Below are 22,834 nucleotides of genomic sequence, written 5' to 3'. Positions count from 1 at the left end.
GCTCTTAACCTTTGAATCATCATCTTTCTAGCCCCAAATAATTTTTCTTTCTTTTTTGATACAGGGTTTCTCTGTGTAGCTCTGGATGTCCTGGAACTCGCTTTGTAGACCAGGCTGGCCTTGAACTAACAACAATCCACCTGCCTCTGCCTCCTGAGTACTGGGATTAAAAGCATGTGTCTGTTCCAAAAACAGCCGCATCTTCTCCTGCAGTGCCAGCCTTGGCCCTTGACACAACGGTGAAGGTCAGAATAAGGGGGTTTGGCCATACTAGGTGCCTCATTACCAGGGCTGGCTTCTTATATGGCAAAATGGAGATGGTTGCCATCAGTGACCCCTTCACTGACCTCCACTACCTGGTCTACATGTTCCAGTGTGACTCTATCCATGGCAAGTTCACTTGCGCGGTCAAGGCTGAGAACAGGGAGCTTGTCATCAACAGGAAGCCCGTCACCATCTTCCAGGAGCGAGATCCCGCCAACATCCAATGGGCTGATGCTGGTGCCGAGTATGTTGTGGAGTCAACTGGTGTCTTCCCCACCGTGGAGAAGGCTGGGGCCCACTTGAAGGGTGGGGAGAAAAAGGTCATCATCTCCGCCCCTTCTGCCGATGCCCCCATGTTTGTGATGGGTGTGAACCACAAGAAGTGTGACAACTCACTCAGGACTGTCAGCAAGGCTTCCTGTACCACCAATTGCTGAGTGGTGGACACAGTCAAGCTGGCCAAACATAAAGAGCTTGAGCCCTCTGGTGATGAGACCTGGCTCTACACATGAGCTGCTTCCACAGCCCGGCACCCATACCTCCTGGGTGGTGCTGCTCTTTGCTCCATGTCACAAGATCTTCAGAGGATGGCAGAGAAACAGTGTCAGGTCCAGCCACTTCAGCAGAGGCTCCAAGAGTGTTTCCCACCGGGTCCTCCAAGCCCTGTGGGCTAAAAATGGTGGAAACAGACCAAGATGGAGACTGCAAACTAACACCTCAGGGACAGAGAGGTCTGGACAGGATCGCCGGGCAGGTGGCAGCTGCCAGCAAGAAGCATTAGGACAAGGGATGCTGGGTTAAGAGGTTGCCTCATTCGTAAAAAAAGAAAGAAAAAAAAGCCGGATGCAGCCAAGCACATCTGTAACACCAGCCCTCCTACTGTGAGGAGGGAGGCTGAGTGAGGCCAACCATGCAAAAGTCTTCAAGCCACTTAGCTTAGTATACCCAGTGTGGAGGGAACAGAGGAGACCCTGACCAAGTGAAAAATGTGAGGACTTCCAAAAGTCATCCTCAGAACTCCACATGTGTGCCTGCGGCTGCTTTCTCTCACATGCGAATACTTGTGTCTTTTTACGTTCAGAGTCGCCTTCTGCTAACGGGGCGGTTAGCCATCTCCACCCGAGCACACACAAACACTCACACGCACACAGCCAGAAAGGATCTGTACAGAGTGAGGTTGGCAGCCATGGCCCTTGGGAGTCTGTGGCACTGCCGGGGAAGGCAGGCAACGGCTGGGCTCTGCCAACTCAGCCTGTCCTCTCCTGGCTGGCATCCTGGCAGGCACCTGAGAAGAAGCCAACCTCTGACCTGCCTCTCTCCAGCCCAGCCACACTGGTTCTAGGATGTCAGCAGGCACACCCTGGGCGGGGTTTCTCTCCAGGGCTGTGGCTAGGTTCAGGAAGCTTCCATGGCACTGCATGAAGAGCCAGGCTGGAAGGAACACTCAACCACCTGCCTGCAGAGCCATCCTGTCATCCATCAGTAGGTCATTTCTCTGCTACCACAGCAAAAGAGGTGAGCACAGGTCAGGGGGTTGGGGGCACATCTCCTGTGCCCTCAACAAATCCTAGGGATCCAGAAAGTGGATGCATCCAGCCCTACCCTGCCGGGGCCTTCTGGGAGGAGACCCTGTCTACCCCAGACTCTGGCTGCTTCTCAGCCTGAAGGTCCTCAGCTAGTTCCTTCACACCTGAGACCTGTAGATTCTCAGTTCCTGGACCTGGGTTATTCAAATCTCTGCGTGCTGCAGCTCCTGGTTCGCCAGCCCTGTGTTCCTCCAGCACCCCCTGACGTCCTGCACTCCGTCTGCCTTCCTGCCTGCCCGCTGCCTGGCTTCTCAGCCCTAATCTCCTTTCCTCAGTCGGGTCCTCAGCTCTCTCCCCTTTGCTGCAGACTGCAAAAAACAAAAGGAGATGGAAGGCAGAGTTGGGCTGGGTCTAACCGGATTTTCCTGTTCCCTTACCCGCGGCTTCCAAATCAGCCTAGGGGGTCCTCAGAAACCTGCAGTTGCCCCCTGCCATGAGGGGAGGGTTAGAATCCGGCTCAGTCCATCACAGCACCCTCTGGGTTAAGATTTCAGTGTGGAGAGAGAAAAAAAAAAATTCAGTGTGGCAGTTCCTCTCATAAGCTGGCCTAGCGACAGAAATGGCAAGGTTCATCGGCACAGGAACACAACAGATAAAGGCAGTGCCAATCACAGGAATGGCACCGATTGGGGTGGGGCCAGGCGTGAGGCTGGCTCCTGTCGGTGGGTTGCAGTGAAAGGGCTGCTGGGGTCAGGATACTCTCTGGATGGAAAAGGTAAACTGAGGAGGCCGAGCCAAAGGGGAGAGGGTAGAAAAGGGGAGCGCGGGAAGGAAGGAGAGTTCGTCTCCTTGTCCTTAGGTGAGAAGGAAAGGGTTCCTCCTTCAGGTATGCCGCGTCGCAGGGGACTTAGCTAGAAGGAAGAACAAACCTCAACTTCATTTTTTTCCCCCTTCTTTAAACACCGTGGCCCTCCTGAAGTGTTGCAGCAGCCATGGAAACTGAGGCTGGGTGGGTATGTTGTGGTCTTCTTGAACAGAGGGAGAGCCGAGGCCCCACCCACTGCCCGCTGCTGCCTCGCGATGGAGCCAGACTGCTGCGCTTCGGTCTCCTGTAGCCTCAGCTGGCTCCCAGTTCCTCCACAGTCCTTGATCTTCCCAAACTCGTCCGAGTTCCTCTCCTAGCTTTCGGGGGGTTCGTGGGCACAGTGAGTCTCAGCTTTCTTTCCTGTAATCAGGTTTGACGTCACCCTGAGATGATTACACGGGACTCATGAGTATGAGTCTATGGTACCTGAGCAGCTATGGGGGTTACTAGTTAGCACTGTGTGCTCCCACCGTGCTGCAGACTGCTGCCTGGAGCAGAGAGGTCAAGGCCACACAGCTCTGGCCACAACTCGTTTGTTTGTTTGTTTGTTTTTTATAGTTTATTTTATTTGCATTGCTGTTTGCCTTCGTGTATGTCTGTGAGAGGGTGTCAGATCATCTGGAACTGGAATTACAGACAGTTGTGAGCCACCATGTGGTTGCTGGGAATTGAACTCAGGACCTCTGGAAGAGCTGCCAGTGCTCTTAACCACTGAGCCATCTCTCCAGCTCTGTTTGTTTGTTTTTTGAGACAGGGTTTCTCAGTGTAGCCCTGGCTGTCCTGGGCTCACTCTGTAGACCAGGCTGGCCTTGAACTCAGAGATATCTGCCTGTCTCTGCCTCCCGAGTGCTGTGATTATAGGCGTGGGCCACCACTCTGAGCCCCACAATTCACATCTTTCCCCGCAAAGCTAGATGTGAGATTTCACAGCACACGGACACTGGGCGTTTCTATTCCCTGTGCTCTCCACCCCATCACTTCCCTTCCTGGGTAATGGGGACCCCCCAGAGGCAGCCTGAGAGCACTATCCCAAACATCCTACTTTCCTTTTTCTCACAAGCCAAACAAGCCTAATGGTATTCCTGTTTGCAGTGGGAGGACTCAGAGCAGGCAGATAAAAAGGCCCAAGATAACAGGTTCAATTTCAAAGTGTGTTTTTCCAGTATCTTCCCCGCCATAGAATCAGTGCCAACGGGAGCCTGGTGAGGCAGGCCTGGCATTCCAGATACTGCAGAAGCTGAAAAGGAAGAGGGGGAAAAAAAGAAATTTTTTTTCAAGGCCAGGCTAAGTAACAGAATGAATTCAGCCTGGGCAACTTAGTGAGACAGCTCCATGGTATGGTTAGGCAGAAGGTGTTTATTGTAGGTGAAAGAGTGCAGCAGCCAATGTTGTACCCAGATCGAGAGACCCCAAAAAAGCCTCCAGGACTCAATAATGATGCAATATACATGAGGACCTTTAATCAACTCAAGCCAGGCTCTGACCAGTCACCAACACAGTGATATCCAGAAAGAGCCCTGATCTCTGGGCTGAGGGTAAATGTATTGGTTCCTACCCCTCCCAGCGCCCCAAAGCAGGGGAGTTCCAACCTGGCAAGCATCTGTTGCTTGAGTAACATAAAGAGGTCTAATGTCTATAAAGGTGACAAGCTACAGAAAAAGGCTCCAAGACCACCCATGGCTTAGCTTTCTTTGTTCACTACCTTGTCCAGGAAAGTGTCTGGTTTCTTATTAACCCTATCTCTGGTGGGCAGGAAGGAGTGTGGCCACAAAACTGGGTCTCTTATCAACTCTGCCTCTGGTGGGGCTGTCACTAGGCAGCGCTATCTCTAGCAGGGTTGCTCTTTGCGGCTGGCCAGATTATCTCCTGTAGGCCTATTTCTTAATGTCAGTTTTTCTGGTATCTCACCAGAGGCACCTGGGGGAAAGGAGTAGACTGACGGAGGCCAGCTACTTCAAGCTATGGTTGAGAAGGTTTGTGGTGGATACGAGGGATAAAACAGCCACAAGCGTCTGCAAGGGTCCAGACTGAACATGGCCGTGGCAGGGAAGTGTGGGGGAGGGGAGTAGGGGGCCGCATGGAGAGCGAGAGATGGAAGAAGAGGGGGAAAGGGACTGTGGGCTTCAGGCCCGGGACAGATGCAACAAGCAGCTGACCTGCCTTTTTAACCAAAGCAGACCTAGCCTCCGGGTTCTCCCAGCATCCCTCAGTCCCTACCTATTACAGGGTGTGGCTGGCATGCCCTGCCCTCTACCTTGAACTTTCCAGCCCAGGGGTGGGGGCTTCCCCTATCCCGGAGGCTCTTCACTGTATAGTCCAGATATTTTGGTTCCCTTCTGTCTTTCTGTGTCTCCCCCGCCCCCCTCCCAGCCAAAGTAGCTAGGTCATATAGGAATCAGAGAAGCTGGGAGAAGGGGCAGAAAGCTCAGGGACCGGAGAGGTTTAAGGTCGGGGTGTGGAGTGCCAGCCAGGATGACTCTGTAGCGGGCACTTGCAATGCCAAGAGCCAGGGTCCACTTTGATTTGTTTGTTTGTTTGTTTGTTTGTTTTGGTTTTTCGAGACAGGGTGTTGGCTCTGTTTATTAACAATTAAACTTTATTATACAACCCAACTATCATATACAAGAAGGAAAAAAAGGTTAAAGGGACAGAATAGTAAACCTTCCGGAATCCGTTCCGCAGGACGGGTCCTTAGGTGTCTCTGTCCCGCGAGCTGGTCCGGTCCCTTCCTCTCTCCGCGCGCCCTGCTCGCCTTCACCTGTTGTTTTTTCTTTGCCCCACCTTCCCAGTCACAAGCAAAGGGCGGTCTCCTTCTCCCTTTGAGGGTCAATTAGGAAAACAATAGCCACGGTGGGGTTCCCAGGTCGGCTTCCTGAATTCCAAGCCCAGGAAGGCTCCAAACAGTCTGTCACAAGGTATTCATGGCTTGCCCCAAGGGTAAAGCCCGCTAAGACTGCTTCCACCTGTGACAAAGCTTAATCTTTCCCACAACAGGGTTTCTCTGTGTAGTCCTGGCTGTCCTGGACTCACTTTGTAGACCAGGCTGGCCTTGAACTCACAGCGATCCGCCTGCCTCTGCCTCCCGAGTGCTGGGATTAAAGGCGTGCGCCACCACCGCCCGGGCCCCCACTTTGATTTGTTAAACAAACACTTCAGGTATCCTTATGTCCTGAATTTCTTTGAGACTTAACATTCCAGCCTTCTGTGGATGAGATAGGGCTATTAAATTCTTCCCTAACTACTTTCTGCTGGAACTGGGGAATTGTTGTTGGGGCCCAGGCAGGCTGGAATGTTCAAAGGGCAGAGAGATGGGGGGGGCAGGGGAGGCGAGTGCAGGCTGTGTGTATCTGTTCTGCTTGCTGCCCAGGTTCTGTGGGACCACCCTGGGCTAGCGCAGTCTGCGCAATGCAGGGTCTGATTGGAAATTCCATCACAAGCATCTGTGCTTGGCATGTTTGGGGAAGTCCCGTGTTGATTGAGACTTACAGACAAGGGGAAGTAGGCAAAGCTGAGGAGTTTATGGGAAATTTTGTATGTTGGGCAGTGTACCTGTGGTGCTGGCAGTTGAGTGGGGACACTCCAAGGCCAGGGAAAGGGGGAGTCCACATTCAGGGCTAGGCAGGAGGGGAAACTTACAATAATTGTTAAAGAGATAAAAATTTCAAATACATCAGCATTACCAAAGTTTGTACTTGGCAGTGAAGATCCATGTCTTGAGTCATAACAAAAGCTTGGGGGCCCCCACATGACTCTGAGTTAAAAGCACTAACACTCTTCCCTCTGGGTAGATGGGCTGGACGGAGGTGTTCTAGCACAACTGAGGAGCACTGTCAAGAAGCACTTCTCTCTGTGGAAGATGACCAAAGGAGACTCACAGCTTTGTGCTTCTGACTATAAGCGCAGCAGTGCTTCCTGAGAAACCCTGTCTCAAGAAATGAACTTTTGGTGGTGGTGGTGGTGGTGGAGGGTTTGAGACAGGATTCCTCTGTGTAGCCTTGGCTGTCTTGGAACTCTCTTTGTAGACTAGGCTGGCCTTGACCTCACATCGATCCACCTGCCTCTGCCTCCCGAGTGCTGGGACTAAAGGCGTGCGCCACCACGCCCGGCTTGAATTTCTGAAGTCTTAGTAGAACAACAGCTCATTGAGGGAAAGACCACTGAGACATTTTCATTTCTGTACATACCTTGAATCGCTTTCTTAGCCCTTTACAACTTGCACCTATACACCTTTAAAACCGGCCTGAGAGCCTCACAACTTACTTAAGTTTTAAACCTTTTTTTAATCCAGTAATTTACCATGAGATGCAAGTGACTGATTATATGAGAACAGTCTTTGCAAAGCAAGTTCCTTTAAATAAAAGAATAGTCCAAAAAAAAGTGTACTGAAACTCCTTTCTGTGAGTTTATCTCTGTCAGTGAGTGTAAAGTCTGTTGGCAGAAGGAAGCGTGTTTCATGTGTTTCAGCAGGAGTTCAGTCACTCTAGGACAGGGAGGCCCAGTCACTCTAGGACAGGGAGGCCCCGTTGCTCTAGGACAGGGAGGCCCCATTGCTCTAGGACAGGGAGGCCCAGTCACTCTAGGACAGGGAGGCCCAGTTGCTCTAGAACAGGGAGGCCCAGTCACTCTAGGACAGGGAGGCCCCGTCGCTCTAGGACAGGGAGGCCCCGTCGCTCTAGGACAGGGAGGCCCCGTCGCTCTAGGACAGGGAGGCCCCGTCGCTCTAGGACAGGGAGGCCCCGTCGCTCTAGGACAGGGAGGCCCCGTCGCTCTAGGACAGGGAGGCCCCGTCGCTCTAGGACAGGGAGGCCCCGTCGCTCTAGGACAGGGAGGCCCCGTCGCTCTAGGACAGGGAGGCCCCGTCGCTCTAGGACAGGGAGGCCCAGCCACTCTAGGACAGGGAGGCCCAGCCACTCTAGGACAGGGAGGCCCCGTTGCTCTGAATTAAATGAGCCACCGACCGTGCAGCTGCAACTGTGCGCCCGGAGCTGGTTTCCTTGCTGCAGTCAGCATCAAGGTACTGTTAGTTGGTCAATATCCTGAGAGATCTGAGAAAGATAAATTATAGCAGGAAGTAATACTTGCCCAAATGGTTTCTGCAGCCATTGAAATAACAGAGACTCACTGGCTACTAGCTGGCTACCCAAGGCTCCCGTGGTCTCCATGGCTTTGTTTGGGGGCAGAAGTAGTCGGTCTGCGGCAGTCACACAGGCTGGCCTTGAACTCACCTGCCTCTGCCTCCCGAGTGATGGGATCTAAGATTAGGATTTTATAGTTTTATGCCTGTTAAGATTTAATTTTTAAACCAAGTGTGGTGGCGCACGCCTTTAATCCCAGCACTTGGGAGGCAGAGGCAGGCGGATCTCTGTGACTTCAAGGGCAGCCTGGCCTACGAAGCGAGTCCAGGACAGCCAGGTGTCCCGTCCAGCAGGACCAGTAATTACGGGGTCGCGAGGGGAGCCATACCTGAAAAGATGGGACGAGAAAGAAGGAGGCGAGACCAAGTAGAACTCCTATCAAGGTCTGTTTATTGAATCGAAAGCAAAAGCTTATATGGGGTGGAAGCAGGAGCCAAGCAGTAGGGGAGGGGTCTGAGAATGCCTCCAGGTGATCCCAGCAGGGGAACATCCTGTGGTTCATCTCAGAACAATTCCTATCTTATCTTAGCTAACTATCTCTTGGAAAGTCCCGAGCCAACTGGCTAAACAACATCTGCAGGGGGTGAAAGGAGGAAGTTAGCTAACCTGCTAAACAACATCCGCAGAGGTGGAAAGGAGGAGGTTATGCAGAGGCTGAAATTAGGAAGTTTAGCTTTGGAATGGGGCATCAGAATTTTGCCTCAGCCAGTAGATTCTTTTAGCCTTGAATGACCCTGGGCTGGCTCCGGACAGCCAGGGCTACACAGAGAAACCCTGTCTAGACCAAAAAAAAAAAAAAAAGCATGGAAAAATGAAACCTTACAGAGAACGTTTAGATATGAGTCATTGAGGACTGTGCTGGTTGGGGTTTCTATGACTCCAACCAAACACCATGACCAAAAGCAAGTCACGGAGGACAGGGTTTATTCGGCTCACACTGCCACATCACTGTTCATCATCGAAGGAAGTCAGGACAGGAACTCACACAGGGCAGGAACCTGGAGGCAGGAGCTGAGGCAGAGGCCACGAGGGGCGCTGCGTGCTGGCCTGCTTCCCAAGGCTGACTTGATCGCTAATTGAGAAAGCGCCTTACAGCTGGGTCTCACGGTGGCCTCTTCTCAGCTGAGGCTCCTTCCTCTCTGAAGACTCTAGTTGTGTCAAGACGACACACAAAACCAGACAGTACAGGGATCATTTGTGCAGTGCCGGAGGTTCTTAGTAAGAGAAGTTGAATTGTGTGCCTTCTTTGGCCACTGAGCTTTACTGAGGTCATTTACAGAGAGACGATGAGGCTTTACTAACATCTCTGAGTCTGGGGAGGAAAGAGAATAGACTATATATGGCTCAGGAGGATGTAAGGACTCTAGAGGCCCAGCAGGGCATAGGGAGAGACAGACCAGGGGGAGGTGAGGAAAAGGGTCCCAGTATAGGCTCAGGAGGGCACAAAGAAGCTGCAGGGCCACCTGGAGGGAACTGGGAGGGAACAGTGTAAGTATAAGACTGTCACCCAAGGGAGGATCCACAGAGGAAGAGAGAGCACGCAGCTCTAAAGGGAAGAAGAGAACGCTCCAGGAGGCAGCCTCAAACAAGTCTGAGTGAGAGACTAGGAAAGGGTTGGAGGTCCAGGAAGGCTTAAAGAAGTTGGGACATAGCAGGTAGCTCCTGCAGGGAGGCGTGGAAGTCTCAGGAAGGCAGTTGAAAGAGGACTGTGGGAAAGGCTTTGGGGGAGTTTCTCAATAGAGGGAAATGGTAAATGTCTCCCCCACGTTCCCTCCCCAGACAGGGTCTCTCTGTGTAGCCTTGGCTGTGCTAGACTTGCTCTGTAGACTAGGCTAGCCTCAAACTCACAGAGACCCGCCTGCCTCTGCCTCCCAGTACTGGGATTAAAGCCGTGCACTGCCACGCCCCACGGTAAACGTCTTTAGTAGAGAGATACCCACGTCAGTGTAGCAGGTCAAAGGGATGCCCAGACAGCACCCAGAGTGCATAGTAGGTTCCAAGAGCCAGAGAGAGAGGCCCACGAGATGCACGTAGCCGGGAGTCACAGCTGGCTGTAGGAGCCCGGGAGATGCTTAGGGGGTAGAAAAGAGAGGCGGATGGTTACAGCAGGTACAGGGAAGAAGGAGTTGGTGAATCAGCCTCTAGAATTTGCAGTCAAATATGGTGGGCGGCAGAAGCCAGAAGACACAAATGATCTGCACGTACCTTAGGAGAGTCACGTCAGCAGCCTGGTTTGGAGAGGCCGAGCGCGTTGGACGGGGACTCACACATGCCGCTCCCAGGTCTCAGCACCACAGGAATGAAAACATGAGGGTGTGAGGCTCCCAGGGACGGGCGAGAAGAAGGCTTATATCGGCCTGAGGACGAGAACAGCCAGAAGCATCTGGAAGAGTCCAGACTGAACCAGGCCATGCAAGAGAGGAGGGCAGGGAGAGAGCAAGGGAGGGAAGAGAGAGGCAAGGATGAGGCGAGAGGTCAAACCGAGGAAGAGAGGTCCAGGAGCGGAGCCAAGAGACAAGACGACATGTGGCCAACATGGCTGCCTCATTTAGGAAGTAGAGGGAGCTGAGGTTTAGGGTAGGTATGGCCGCCAGGATGACTCTGTAATAGGTACTTGCAATGCCAAGAGCCTGCAGGTCGCCATCTGTCCGACCTAACACCAGTGGTACCACTTACTCAAGATAACGAGACACGCAACTGCTAAGTAGCAAACTCCATGACGCCCACTTGACAAGTACATAAACAGAGACTTTTATTTATTTTTTTATTTTTTAATTTATTTTTTAGTTTTTTTAAAGACATATCTTTATTTAATTTATGTGCATTGGTGTGAGGGTGTCAGATCTTGAAGTTGTGAGCTGCCATGTGGGTGCTAGGAATTGAACCCGGGACCTTTGGAAGAGCAGACAGTGCTCTTAACCACTGAGCCAACTCTCCAGCCCCCTTATTTTTTTATTTTTAACAGAGACTTTTAAATACCAATGATATGAAATAAAATATGCACCACACAGCAGATATGATATGGAGAGATTTATTATATGGCCATGGGGAGAGAAGAAATGGGGGGGGCACCCAGAGAGAGAGAGAGAGAGACAGGTAATAGAGCAAGAGACTAATATACTCCTGGGCAGGAGCATGCCCAGTAGCAAGTAGGTAGTGATGTCATAGGTTGCCAGGCAGACTGGAGTAGAATGCTAACAGACTAAAAGCGATGCATCGCTCTTCACATCTTCAGGACTGCTGGAGACTTCAGAGAGGCACCGCCTTGATCTGCCCTGTGGCTGGAGAGTCTCCCCCCCACCCCCCGGGACCAACATCCATGAACCGGAGACTGCCATGAGAGGCTGAACCTGGGCTCCCAGCTAACATACACCTCACAGGTGAGCAGCCTTGGGGAGACAGGTCAGGACTCTAGTTAGGAACTTAGAGTGTGGCTCTTATGTGATGAACTGCAACATAATAAAACAGTGACTTCTGCTATACCGACTGTGCGTGCTTACCTTCTTGCTCATACGGACCAAGGGGGGCCGTGGCTGGGATTGCAGGGTCGGAAGCTGGGGGAAGGGGAACCCGTGAGCCTGAGAAGTTTCGGCTAAGGGCCTGGGTGAGAATGAGAAAAACTACAGATACTCCAAGATGGCCTTAGGGATGCTAAAAGACACTGTCTGTAGCCATTTGCCCCTACTCTTTGGTAGAGGGAAAAGGGGGCACCAGAATTTGGGGGAGTGGACCTTCCTTTAGATCGGACAAAAGGCAAAATCAAAAAGCCTGGAAGTGTCGATTCAGACTAGCGTGGCGTCACTAGTGTGTCATCTCAGCACTTGGGAGCTGAGGCAACTTAGGCTGCCTGTAGAAGGAATTCAAGGTCGGCGCAAGCAATTTAATGAGCCTGTCTCAAATGTAAAAAAAACAAAAAACAAATAAGGCTGGCATGTGATTCAGGAGTAGGGCTCCTGCCTAGAATCCCCCAGTGAGAGGCTAGGGCGTGGCTTAGTAGCAAAGTGCTTGCTAAGCATGCTGGGTGCCCCGAGTTCTATCTTCAGTACCATAGGAGGAAGAAGGAAAAAGGGAAAGAGCAAACCTGCAAGGAAGAAGAGACAGCAGATAGGATAAAGCCATCAACACTTGTCCCCTCCACCCCTGCTCTGTCCTTACCTTTTGCTCTCCGGTGACCTGTCTCTTTCTTGCCTGTGTGTGTTTTATTGAGACAAAGTCTCACACTGTGACCCAGGCCTGTGTGCAGCTTGTGTGATCCTTCTTCTGCCTCAGCTTTCCGGGCGCTAGGATTATGGATTACCCTTGCTCTGGGCTGGTTTCTTTCAAGCTCTGTAGGGATTGGTGTTTTCAGGATACCCAGGCTGGGATGGTAGCCTTTGTTTCCTGTGGCTCACACCTGTAACCCTAGCACTTTGGGGGGTGGGGGCTGAAACAGGAACATTGTTATGAGTTTAAGGCCAGCCTCAGCTACGTAGTGTGTTACAGCCAGTCTGGGCTACAGAGCGAGACCCCCCCCCCCAACACACACACCTGATGAAAGTAAAAATAAGGAAAGAAGTAAGTATAGCTGACCTGGGAAGATGACAGGACTGACCAAACAAGGCCTTTGAGGAAAGCCCCAGGGCACTGGAAAGACTTCTCCCAACTAAGCATTTGGATTGACACCTGGAACTGGCCCAGTGTGCCCACACTCCAGACTCAGGCAGTTCACACGCAGGCACTGAGGCAACAGGCCTGAATTTGTTTGTGATGTGTGGGTGCGTGTGTGCATGTGTGTGTGTGTGTGTGCGTGTGCTTTTGCATGCCTATACATGCACTTGCCTGTGCGTGTGGAGGCGAGAGGCGAGCATCACTCTCTTCAATGCCCCGTGTCTTCTTGTACTATTTTCCACCTTAGTTTTAAGAAAGAATCTCCCACTGAACCCGGAGCTCAGAAATTAGGTTACATTGGTTGCCTGCTGAGCTCTGCTCCTGGTTTGACCCGGGCCCCAGTGCCAGAGTTCAGAATCATATTGCCAGGCTTTTGCCTGGTGCTGGGATGGCACTGAGGCCCTCAGGCTTGCGCTGCGGGCACTTTACCCATTGAGCCACCTTATTTATTTTTACTTATGTGCATGAGTCTGTGCCTCCTTACATTTTTATGTGTGCCACATTTGTGCAGGTGCCCAGGGAGGACAGAGGGTGTCAGATTTCCTGGAACTGGAGTGACAGGTGTTTGTGAGCCACCCGATGTGAGGGCTGGAAATTGAACCCGGGTCCTCTTCAAGAACAGCCAGAGCGCTGAACCACTAAACCAGCTCTTGAACTCTCCTCCACTTTACTGAACCTACAGCTCATTGGTTAGTCTAGACTGGCCAGCAGCTCCTTCCAATATCTTCCTGTCTCTGCACCAGCTGTTGGGGTACAGAGATGGGTTGCACTGTGGTCACAGACACGTGAGCTACCAAACTATTGTTTGAGAGCCGGAGGATCCCACGCAGGTGTTCATGGCTGCTCGCAGGTACCAAGTTACCTCCCCACGCCCTAACTATTTTGGAGAAGCTCACACAGCTCAGGCTAGCTCCTAACTCCAAACAATGCCAGCGCCTAAGCCTCCTGAGTCCTGAGACGATAGAAAAAGTGCCGCGGCGCTTTGCCGCTGCTGAGGCGTCTTGCGCTGCCTGCCTGCCCAGGCGTGCATTTCTGCTTGCAGGTCTGTGCTAACAGATCTGAGTTGACTTAGTAACCACACACCTGTGCGGAATGCTGCCTCCAGGCTTTGGTCAAGTTTACAAGCTGCTTGATTTAATGCCAGCATCCTCTTGACTCCGAGTCATTGGACCTGAGCCTGTGGTCAGGATTGCAGGCCTTGGGCCAAGGAGGCGAGAAACCTGTGTCTCTTCCTTATCCGGAGCTGCGCAAGGCTTCCTTTGGAGGCTCGTAGTAGACCATGCTCGGTGTTCCCGACCACACGCTCTCCAAGGTGAGGGGGTTAAGACTCCTGAAGAACCTGGGGAACCGGAAGGCCATGGGCACCCCAAACTTCTCGTCCCTGTCACTCAGGCCTGGCTCTTCTTTAATTACTTTGCGTAACAAATACTACCTTACACATTGGTCACACCCTAGTGGCGGATGACAAAGCTCGCTGTCCTTTAGACCAGTGGTTCTCATTCTGTGGGTCTCAATCCCTTTAGGGGTAAAGGGAGACCCATTCACTTGGATCCCCTAAGACAATCAAAAACACAGAGAATTACATTACAGTTCAAAACAATAGCAAAATAGCAGTTATGAAGTAGAAATGAAAATAAATTTATGGTTAGGGGGTCACCCCAACATGAGGAGCTGTATTAAAGGGTCACAGCGTTAGGAAGGTTGGTTGAGAACCCCTGGTCTAGACACAGTCTTCAGTGTACGGAGGCCCCTGAAACCTCACGTGGAGGCACAGAGTCCAATCAAGTCCCACTTAGAGTTTCTTGGTCTGTCTTGAACTCACAGCGATCCACCTGCCTCTGTCTCCTGAGTGCTGGAACTAAAGGCGTTGTGCCAAGCTCTGCTTAAGATGTATTTGTGTGTGTGCGCGCGCACGCATGTTTGAGCGGTGCCTGCAAAGGCCAGTAGAGACCATCTGACCTCCTTGAGCTGGGGTACAGAGTGCTGGGAGCTTTCCAAAATGGGTGCTGGAAACTGAACCCCAATCCTGAAAGGGCAGCAAGTGCCATGAAGCACTGGGTCATCTCCCCACCTCGTTTCTTTTGTTTTGTCGTTGGTTTTTTGTTTGTTTGTTTGTTTGTTTGTTTTTTGAGACAGTTTCTCTTTGTAGCCCTGGCTGTTCTAGAACTCACTTTGTAGGCTGACCCCTGCCACTCCACTGCCCGGATTAAAGGCATGCACCACCATGCCTGACTTTCTATTTACTTTTTTCTTTCCTTTTTTTTTTTTTTTTTTTTTTTGAGACAAGGTTTCTCTGTGTAGCCCTGGCTGTCCTGGACTCTCTTTATAGACCAGGCAGGCCTCGAACTCACAGAGATCCACCTGCCTCTGCCTCCCAAGTGCTGGGATTAAAGGCATGCACCACCACGCCTGACTTTCTATTTACTTTTTAAAAATTACACGTGTTTATTTGTATTTGTGAGGGAGGTGTGTGCCCGCGTGTGGAGGTCAGAGGACAGCTTGTGTTCGCTTCCTTCCTCCCCTTTGGGTCCCGGGGATCCGAGGCAGGGGTGGTCAGGCTTGGCAGCAATCACCTTCACCCACTTTATCTTCCTGCAATCCCAAGTCCCGTTTTGTTTCACCCCAGCGCAGACTGTCTACTGCAGCCTTTGATTTGTCCCACAGGGGCCCAATTCATAAGTGCTCTCTTCCTGCTGAGCCACACCCTCAGTCCTGATTGGCTTCAGCTGCCCCAGTAGCTGGGGTGATGGACCTGTACCACTATGCCAAGCTGGAAATAACATGTCTATCTACCAGTGGAGGAGAGGGACAAGGCACACGATGCTCTGGGAGATTCTCAGGCAATGTGGAAAGAGGCCCCGCCCATGGCCGTATCCATTCAGGCCTCCAGCGCTATTACTTAGCCTAAAATGTCTGCGTATGAAAGAAACATTACCAGGCAGAGGTGGCGCACACCTTTAATCCCAGCACTCAGGATCCACCCAGCCAGGTGGATCGCTGTGAGTTCGAGGCCAGCCTGGTCTACAAATCGAGTCCAGGACAGCCAGGGCTGTTACAAAGAGAAACCGTGTGTGTGTGTGTGTGTGTGTGTGTGTGTGTATTTCCCTAAGATTACGAGAGGCTTTGGACTCTGGACCATGGGGCCCCTTCCCTTTCCCCTGTCCTGTATCATGTCCCTGATTGTGTTGGTTTGCTTGTTTTTTCATCTTCTCTCATTTGCCCCACAGAGGACATTAAACAGGGCATACTGACTCCCTCTGTAATCCCAATGTGGAAAAACAGGAAGACGGGACCACACAGCTTCTGTCGAGGCTAAACTGTAGAGTGAAATTGTGTCTCAAAACACAAGCAAAAGAAAACAAAACGCGGGCTAGAGGCACAATCTGGATGATTAGCCAGATGGGCGCGGTGTGTTTATACATACATGCCTATAAGCACAAACCTAGCTCCCGCTCCCCACCTAACCTGTGGTGCTTTCTTTCCAGGCAGCCATGGCCTGCACCCAGGTACCTTTCTCCTTTCCCCTGACCCACTTCCTCATCTTTATCTTCGTGACTTCCACCATCTTCCACCTCCAGCAGCGCATTGTGAGGATCCGACCCCTGTCAGAGATTGAAATACAGTCGATGCCAATGCCCTCCCAAAACCTAGCAAGCACAGAGTTGCAGAGGAGCGGCTTGCTACAGGGCATGTTCACCATCAATTCCATTGGCCGCCTGGGGAACCAGATGGGTGAGTACGCCACGCTCCTCGCCCTGGCCAGGATGAACGGAAAGGCCGCCTTCATCCCCGCAGCCATGCACAGCGCTCTGGCCCCCATCTTCAGGATCAGCCTGCCGGTGCTGCACAGCGACACTGCCGCAAAGATCCCGTGGCAGAACTACCACCTCAACGACTGGATGGAGGAGCGTTACCGCCACATCCCAGGACGCTATGTGCGCCTCACGGGGTACCCGTGCTCCTGGACCTTCTATCACCACCTGCGCACAGAGATCCAGCAGGAGTTCACCCTGCACGACCACGTGCGTGAGGAGGCCCAGGCCTTCCTGCGTGGGCTGCGGGTGAACGGGAGCCAGCCGAGCACCTTTGTGGGCGTCCATGTGCGCCGGGGGGACTATGTACATGTCATGCCCAAGGTGTGGAAGGGCGTGGTGGCTGACCGGGGCTACCTGGAAAAGGCCCTGGACAGGTTCCGGGCGCGCTATTCGTCTCCAGTCTTTGTAGTAACAAGTAATGGCATGGCCTGGTGCCGGGAGAACATCAACGCCTCCCGAGGGGACGTGGTGTTCGCGGGCAATGGCATCGAGGGCTCGCCAGCCAAGGACTTCGCACTCCTCACCCAGTGCAACCACACCATCATGACTATCGGAACCTTCGGGATTTGGGCCGCGTACCTGGCAGGCGGGGATACCGTCTACTTAGCCAACTACACCCTCCCGGATTCTCCCTTCCTCAAAATCTTTAAGCCAGAGGCAGCCTTCCTCCCGGAGTGGGTGGGCATCCCCGCAGATCTGTCCCCACTCCTTAAGCACTGACACCAGCCTGTCCTTGGTCCCCTTGTCCACCTCAAGGCAGAAGGAGTCCCTTGTCGCATTCAAGGGCTCAGCCTTCCCGCTGGAAGAAGCGTGCCTTGGGCTGCAAGCAAGAGAGATACTAACACGGTCAGAAAACACACTCTCACGTTAGGTACCACCGGTTCCAACATCCATCCTCAGCTCAGCCGCATCACCAGTGAGCTTGCTTCCGGATAACAACTAGCAAATGCCATTAATCACTTTTTAGCACAGCTGTCTCATGGTGCCAGAAGGGCTGCCCCATGCAGACAGCCACCTCCAGACGCAGCAAGAAACGGCTCCTTATTTTTTTGCCTTAGGTTCCTTTTGAAGGGTGAGGCAACGCCATTTTTGTCCACTTTTTGCCATTATAGTGAAATGCCTGAAGTTAGGGTATCCTCACGGTGACGACATTCCCACCGCGGGACAGCCTGTCACATAGGAAGCCTGAGTAAGGAAGGGGGCGGGGCTTGCCCTTTTTCTAGCAGCCAACCTTCACGAACTGACTGGAGTCCGCTGAGAACCTTCCGCTGGCCGCTCTGAAGGCGGTGCCTTCAGTGACCTGGGAGCTTCTCGTGGGCTGTTAAGGTTTGAGTTTTTACGGTTTGGGTACATGTGTGGATGTGTGCATGTGAGTTCATGTACCTGCAGAGGCCAGAAGTGGCTAGCTGGGTCGCTGGAGCGGGAGTCACAGGCAGGGGAGACAGGTCTGGGAATGGCTCTCCTAACGGCTGAGCCAGCTTCTCCCTCCGCTCTCCCTGGCTCTGCCTGGCAAAGGCCTCATCACCACCACACTGAGGACCAAGTCCAGCGAAAGCCACACCTCTATAAGCATGTCAGTTGGTTCCTTTGTCCCCAAGACTCGTGTCACTGCATGCCCACATGGCTCATTTTGAGTCAAGCAGAAGGGAGTGCTGGGATGGGTTTAGCCTGGGATCCAAAAGAGCAGTCTGTCTTTCTTTGTTTTGTTTTTTATTTTTTATTTTTATTTTTTATTTTTTATTTTTTTGAGACAGGGTTTCTCTGTGTACCCCTGGCTGTCCTGGACTCTCTTTGTAAACCAGGCTGGCCTGGAACTCACAGCGATCCTCCTGCCTCTGCCTCCCCAGTGCTGGGATTAAAGGCGTGGGCCACCACCACGCCCTGCCAAGGAGTAGTTTTTTTTACTGCACAAAGTTAAAAGTCAAAAGGGAAGTGGGGGTGACAGTGAGCCCACAGCCCCCCCACCAAGTTGCTTGTCCGGTGGACTCTGTCCACTGTGGCGCCTTCTTTGTTTTACTTCATCCATCCGTCCGCTCTGTGGGCAGAACTCAGCTGCATCAGGCCCGCGTCTACCCCTGCAGCCCTGGCTCCCTGGAGACCACTGAGACACCCCCAATCCTAGGGGACTCCTCCAGATATTTCGGTGTGCCTTGCAGTCTTGTTACACTTCACGTGTGAGCACACATGTGATATTTAGCTCACAATTAAAGAATATAACCAAATGTAACCACCAGTGTGATCTCGGGGGTGGGAACCCTTGAAGAGGTGTTATTGGGGGAAACCATGAAACCCAAGGCGTCTCTCCAGACCCCCTACTAAATTAGCGGTACTGATACTGTGGGGGGGGCATAGCCGCGGTGGTCCCTGCCTTTCATCCTTGCACTGTGAAGGCTAAGGCAGGAGGACCTGAGATTTGGAGGCCAGCCTGGTCTGTATCCCGAGACTGGCTCAAAAAAGAAAATTCTCAAACTGGGTGCGTTGGTGCACACCTGTGATCCCAGCATTAAGTGAGTGCAGAAAGATCGGGAGCTCAAAGTCATCCTCTGCTACATAAGGAGTCCCGGCCAGTCCGATCTGCATGAGACCGCATGTCAGAAACAGAAAGAAAAATTGGAAAATCCGGGCTGGGCAGTGATGGCACACACTTCTAATCTCAGCACTCAGGAGGCAGAGGCAGGTAGATTTCTGAGTTGGGAGCCAGCCTGGGCTACGCAGAGAAACCCTGTCTCAACAATAGTAACGAAATCGCAAAAGCCAAAATAAGTAAAAATATGCCTCTCCAGCACAAATTCATGGTCTTTTTCTTTTTGGTCTTTTGAGACAGGATCTCTACATAGCCCTGGCTGTCCGAAAATTCACAGTGTAGACCAGGCTAGCCTTGAGCCCTGCCTCCAGAGTGACAGGATCAAAGGCGTGTGCTCGTCATGCCCAGCCCAATTTTAATTTTTCCCCCCAAGACAAGGTTTCTCTATGTAACAGAGCCCTGGCTGTTATTAAACTTACAAAGTTGCTACTACCTCTGCCTCCAGAGTGCTGAGATTAGAGGACTGCGCCACCATGTGGCTCAAATTTACATTCTTTTTTTTGTTGTTGTTGTTGTTGTTATTCAAAACAGGGATTCTCTGTGTCCCCCTGGCTGCCCTGGATTCGCTTTGTAGACCAGGCTGGCCTTGAACTCACAAAGTTCTGACTCCAGAGTGCTGGGATTAGAGGCGTGCACCACCATGCCCAGCAATTTTACATTCTTGAAAGTGATAAGCATGGGTGTGAGCCTCTCCTCCATCTGGACAGGTGGGATGTGGGTGCTGTACAAGTTTAACCCCAGCACTTGGAAGGCAGAAGCAGGCACTGGATCTTCATGAGTTCCAGGCTACCCTGGGGTGGAGGCCGAAAAGCCCTCGTACACACGGATAAGCACGGGAGATGCCAGGGAAGGTAAACACAGCTCACCCCTCAATGGAGAGAGACAGGCTTTGTCAATATCTCCAGAATTTACTCATCCCAGACCCTCTCCTCCTAAATCTTGAGCATTGCTTTTAGGTCATAAGCCCATCCTTATGAGTGATGTCACTTGTGCTTTACAACAGTCTAGGTGTCCTCTGTGTTACCTTAGGGCTAGGACAATCCTGACTCCTGCAGGTGTTATGTTTACTTCAGTCAAGCTCCCCAGACCCTAAATCTTAGGCGCTATGTCTGAGCCAACAGTTCCTATTCTTCATGAAAGAAGCCATGTGTACTGTGTAAAGAATCTCCACGCAAACACGCCTTATGTTGCTGTGCATTTGGGACTGAGTTAATTGTCATCTGAACACTTTTTCCCAAATCGTGCTGTGCTTAAATATGGCTGACATAAAACGATCTGGGCCAGACTCTAGACGTCCTGGTCCAGCACCAGTTACACTAAAATTGGGCTGAGCCAGAGCCAAGTTATTCTTTTTTTTTTTTTTTTTTTTTTTTTTTTTTGAGACAGGGTTTCTCTGTGTAGCCTTGGCTATCCTAGACTCGCTTTGTAGACCAGGCTGGCCTCGAACTCACAGTGATCCGCCTGCCTCTGCCTCCTAAGTGCTGAGATTAAAGGCGTGCGCCACCATGCCTGGCTAAGCCAAGTTATTCTTACCTCACCCTATTTTATTTTTATTCCTCTGCCTGCTGTAAAGCTTGTAGGAGGAATCACCACAGCCTGGCCTACATAGTGAGTTCCAGGACAGAAAGGACTATGTAGAGACCCTGTCTCAAAAACTCAAAGGAGGGCTGGAGAGATGGCTCGGAGGTTAAGAGCACCGACTGCTCTTCCAGAGGTCCTGAGTTCAATTCCCAGCAACCACATGGTGGCTCACAACCATCTATAATGAAATCTGGTGCCCTTTACTGGCCTGTAGGTGTACATGCAGATAAATAAATCTTTAAAACTCAAAGGAGAAAACAAAACAAAACAACAGAAAATGAATTTAAATTGGCCATGGAGGCAGATGAGCTGAGCTTTCAGGAAACAATGAACTTGAATAGGCAGATGGGTGTGAATTCTATCTCCAAATGCTGTCAGCACAGACCTGTTCTGTGTCCACTGATCTTTTTGGTTTTGTTCTTATTTTTTTTTCCAGACTGGGTCTCTCTGTGTAGCCCTGGCTATCCTGAAACTTGTTCTGTAGACCAGGCTGGCCTCGAACTCACAGAGAGGGATCCACCAGCCTCTGCCGCCTGAGTGCTGGGATTAAAGGCGTGCACCAGCACTGCGCCCTGCCTGTCCACCGACTTTTGACAGTCATATATTAGGGAACCGGAATTACACTTCAGATAAAGAAAGATTATGCCGGGCGGTGGTGGCGCACGCTTTTAATCCCACAACTCGGAGGCAGAAGCAGGTGGATAGCTGTGAGTTCGAGGCCAGCCTGGTCTACAATGCGAGTCTAGGACAGTCGAGACTACACAGAGAAACCCTGTCTCAAAAAGCCAAAACAAACAACAAACAAGAACAGGGGGGCTGGAGAGATGGCTGGCTGCTCTTATAGGCGCTGTTGCAGTTATGCCGATGTCAAGCAGCTTGTAAGTCCAGCGGCAGCTGAGTTACAGGTTCCTTTAGTTTCCAAGGACCTGAATATGTATGTAGGGTGCACACACACACACACACACACACGCACGTGCGCACACACACATACACGCACATACTCGCGCACACACACACATATACATGCATACACACACGCGTGCACACACATGCACATATTCGCACACATACACACACACACACACACACACACACACACATTTAAAAATACAAGAAATAAGAAGGAAATTCTCTAGAGCCCGAAGAGAAAGTCCACTGCACCCTGGTGGCCCTCCAGGCCCGGGAACCTCTCTGTTGGCTTTCAGCTTGTCAGGGGGCGCTTCAGCTCCCTGTGTCTCCCCAGCCGCCACCTTCCTGCTGCGTGCTCAGTGCGCTCCAGACCACCAGCTTCCTCCACACCCTGGGGTGTCCGCCACTTGTTCCTTTTCCTCTTCTTTCAGAAAGTTCTCTACCAGTGCCCCCTAACCCTCGGAGGCTGCTCAGCTGTTTCTCGGCTCTCCCCAGGGTTTCTGTCCTTTTTCCCCCCCAAGAAGCCCGGATCTGTCACAGCTTCATGACTCCACGTCCAATAGCAGCAGGAAAGTCAGTCTGCACTGGGATCGTGACCTCTGACCTTTACCACAGTAGGAACTGAGGCTCTTGCTCTTCTCAACTCTGAGGGCCCAGGTTATGCACATCTGATAGACAACCCACATATACTTCCTGTCCCTTTAACGATAGTCCTGTCTTTCCCCGTAACCTTCTGACCTCAACAGGAAAGGAAAACTAGACAAAATTTACTGCCAGGCCTGAAGACATAGGAGATCACCCATGTCTGGTGTCTGCTGGTCTCATGAGTTCAGCTCCTGCGCTCTCTCTCTCTCTCTCTCTCTCTCTCTCTATCTATCTATCTATCTATCTCTCGTTTGTGACACAGAGTCTTATGTAGCCCAGGCTGGTCTTGAACTCTCTAGAGTTGAAGTTGGATTTATGATCCTCGGCCTCAGCTCTCCATGCCTGTTGCCCTGAGCTCTAGGAGTACAGGCGTGTGCTACCACTCCAAACTGAACTTTCATCCTTAAAAGTTCCGGGCTCCCACCCAGGAAGTCCAGTGAGCCTAGTAGAGAGATGACGCGGAGAGGAAGCAAGGCCCGGACCCCCGTCGACCCTGCTGGGGTTAGCCTTGTTCCCATCGCCATCACAGTACCAACATGTCTGAGCAAGCCACGGTGGATGTGCTTGCTCACACATCTGGGCGTAGGGATGTGGACAGCCCACCCCACCCCCAGCCCCGCAGAACCCAGTAAACCACAGCCACTCATGGTATGCGTTGACTGTGCACTGTCCCACACTGGGGTGTGGGACACTAGAGTTATTTCGAGAGGTCTGGAAACTTGGGGAAACTTCTGGACTAGATGATGTAAGGCCACTGGTGGGTGGATCTTACCGGTATCTCATCCTAGATTGTCCACCCCCCTTCCTGTCAGACAAGAGGAGAAGAATCTCCTCCATTCCCTTGGCCACCATGGTGTCCCACC

At 51.8% G+C, this 22,834-nt stretch overlaps 1 protein-coding gene across 1 annotated transcript; it reads left to right on the top strand.

Moving 5' to 3' along the window:
* The first annotated feature begins 1,633 nt into the window (after positions 1–1,633).
* Positions 1,634–17,381, top strand: FUT2 (fucosyltransferase 2 (H blood group)). The gene is made up of 3 exons (XM_084765267.1): positions 1,634–1,779; positions 11,026–11,170; positions 15,923–17,381. Exon 3 carries the CDS (start codon positions 15,929–15,931, stop codon positions 16,970–16,972), a length of 1,044 nt encoding a protein of 347 aa, XP_084621393.1. The 5' UTR covers positions 1,634–1,779; positions 11,026–11,170; positions 15,923–15,928; the 3' UTR covers positions 16,973–17,381.
* The last annotated feature ends 5,453 nt before the right edge of the window (positions 17,382–22,834 follow it).

The sequence above is a fragment of the Acomys minous genome, assembly GCF_964271855.1.
Source record: "Acomys minous genome assembly, chromosome: 2".
In the NCBI taxonomy this organism is placed as follows: Eukaryota; Metazoa; Chordata; class Mammalia; order Rodentia; family Muridae; genus Acomys; species Acomys minous.
The sequence above is the reverse complement of the archived record's forward strand: the minus strand, read 5'-3'. Positions and strand labels throughout refer to the sequence as shown.

Coding starts and splice junctions, on each gene's coding strand:
- FUT2 (XM_084765267.1), top strand. CDS start 15,929: ATGGCCTGCACCCAGGTACCTTTCTCCTTTCCCCTGACCCACTTCCTC.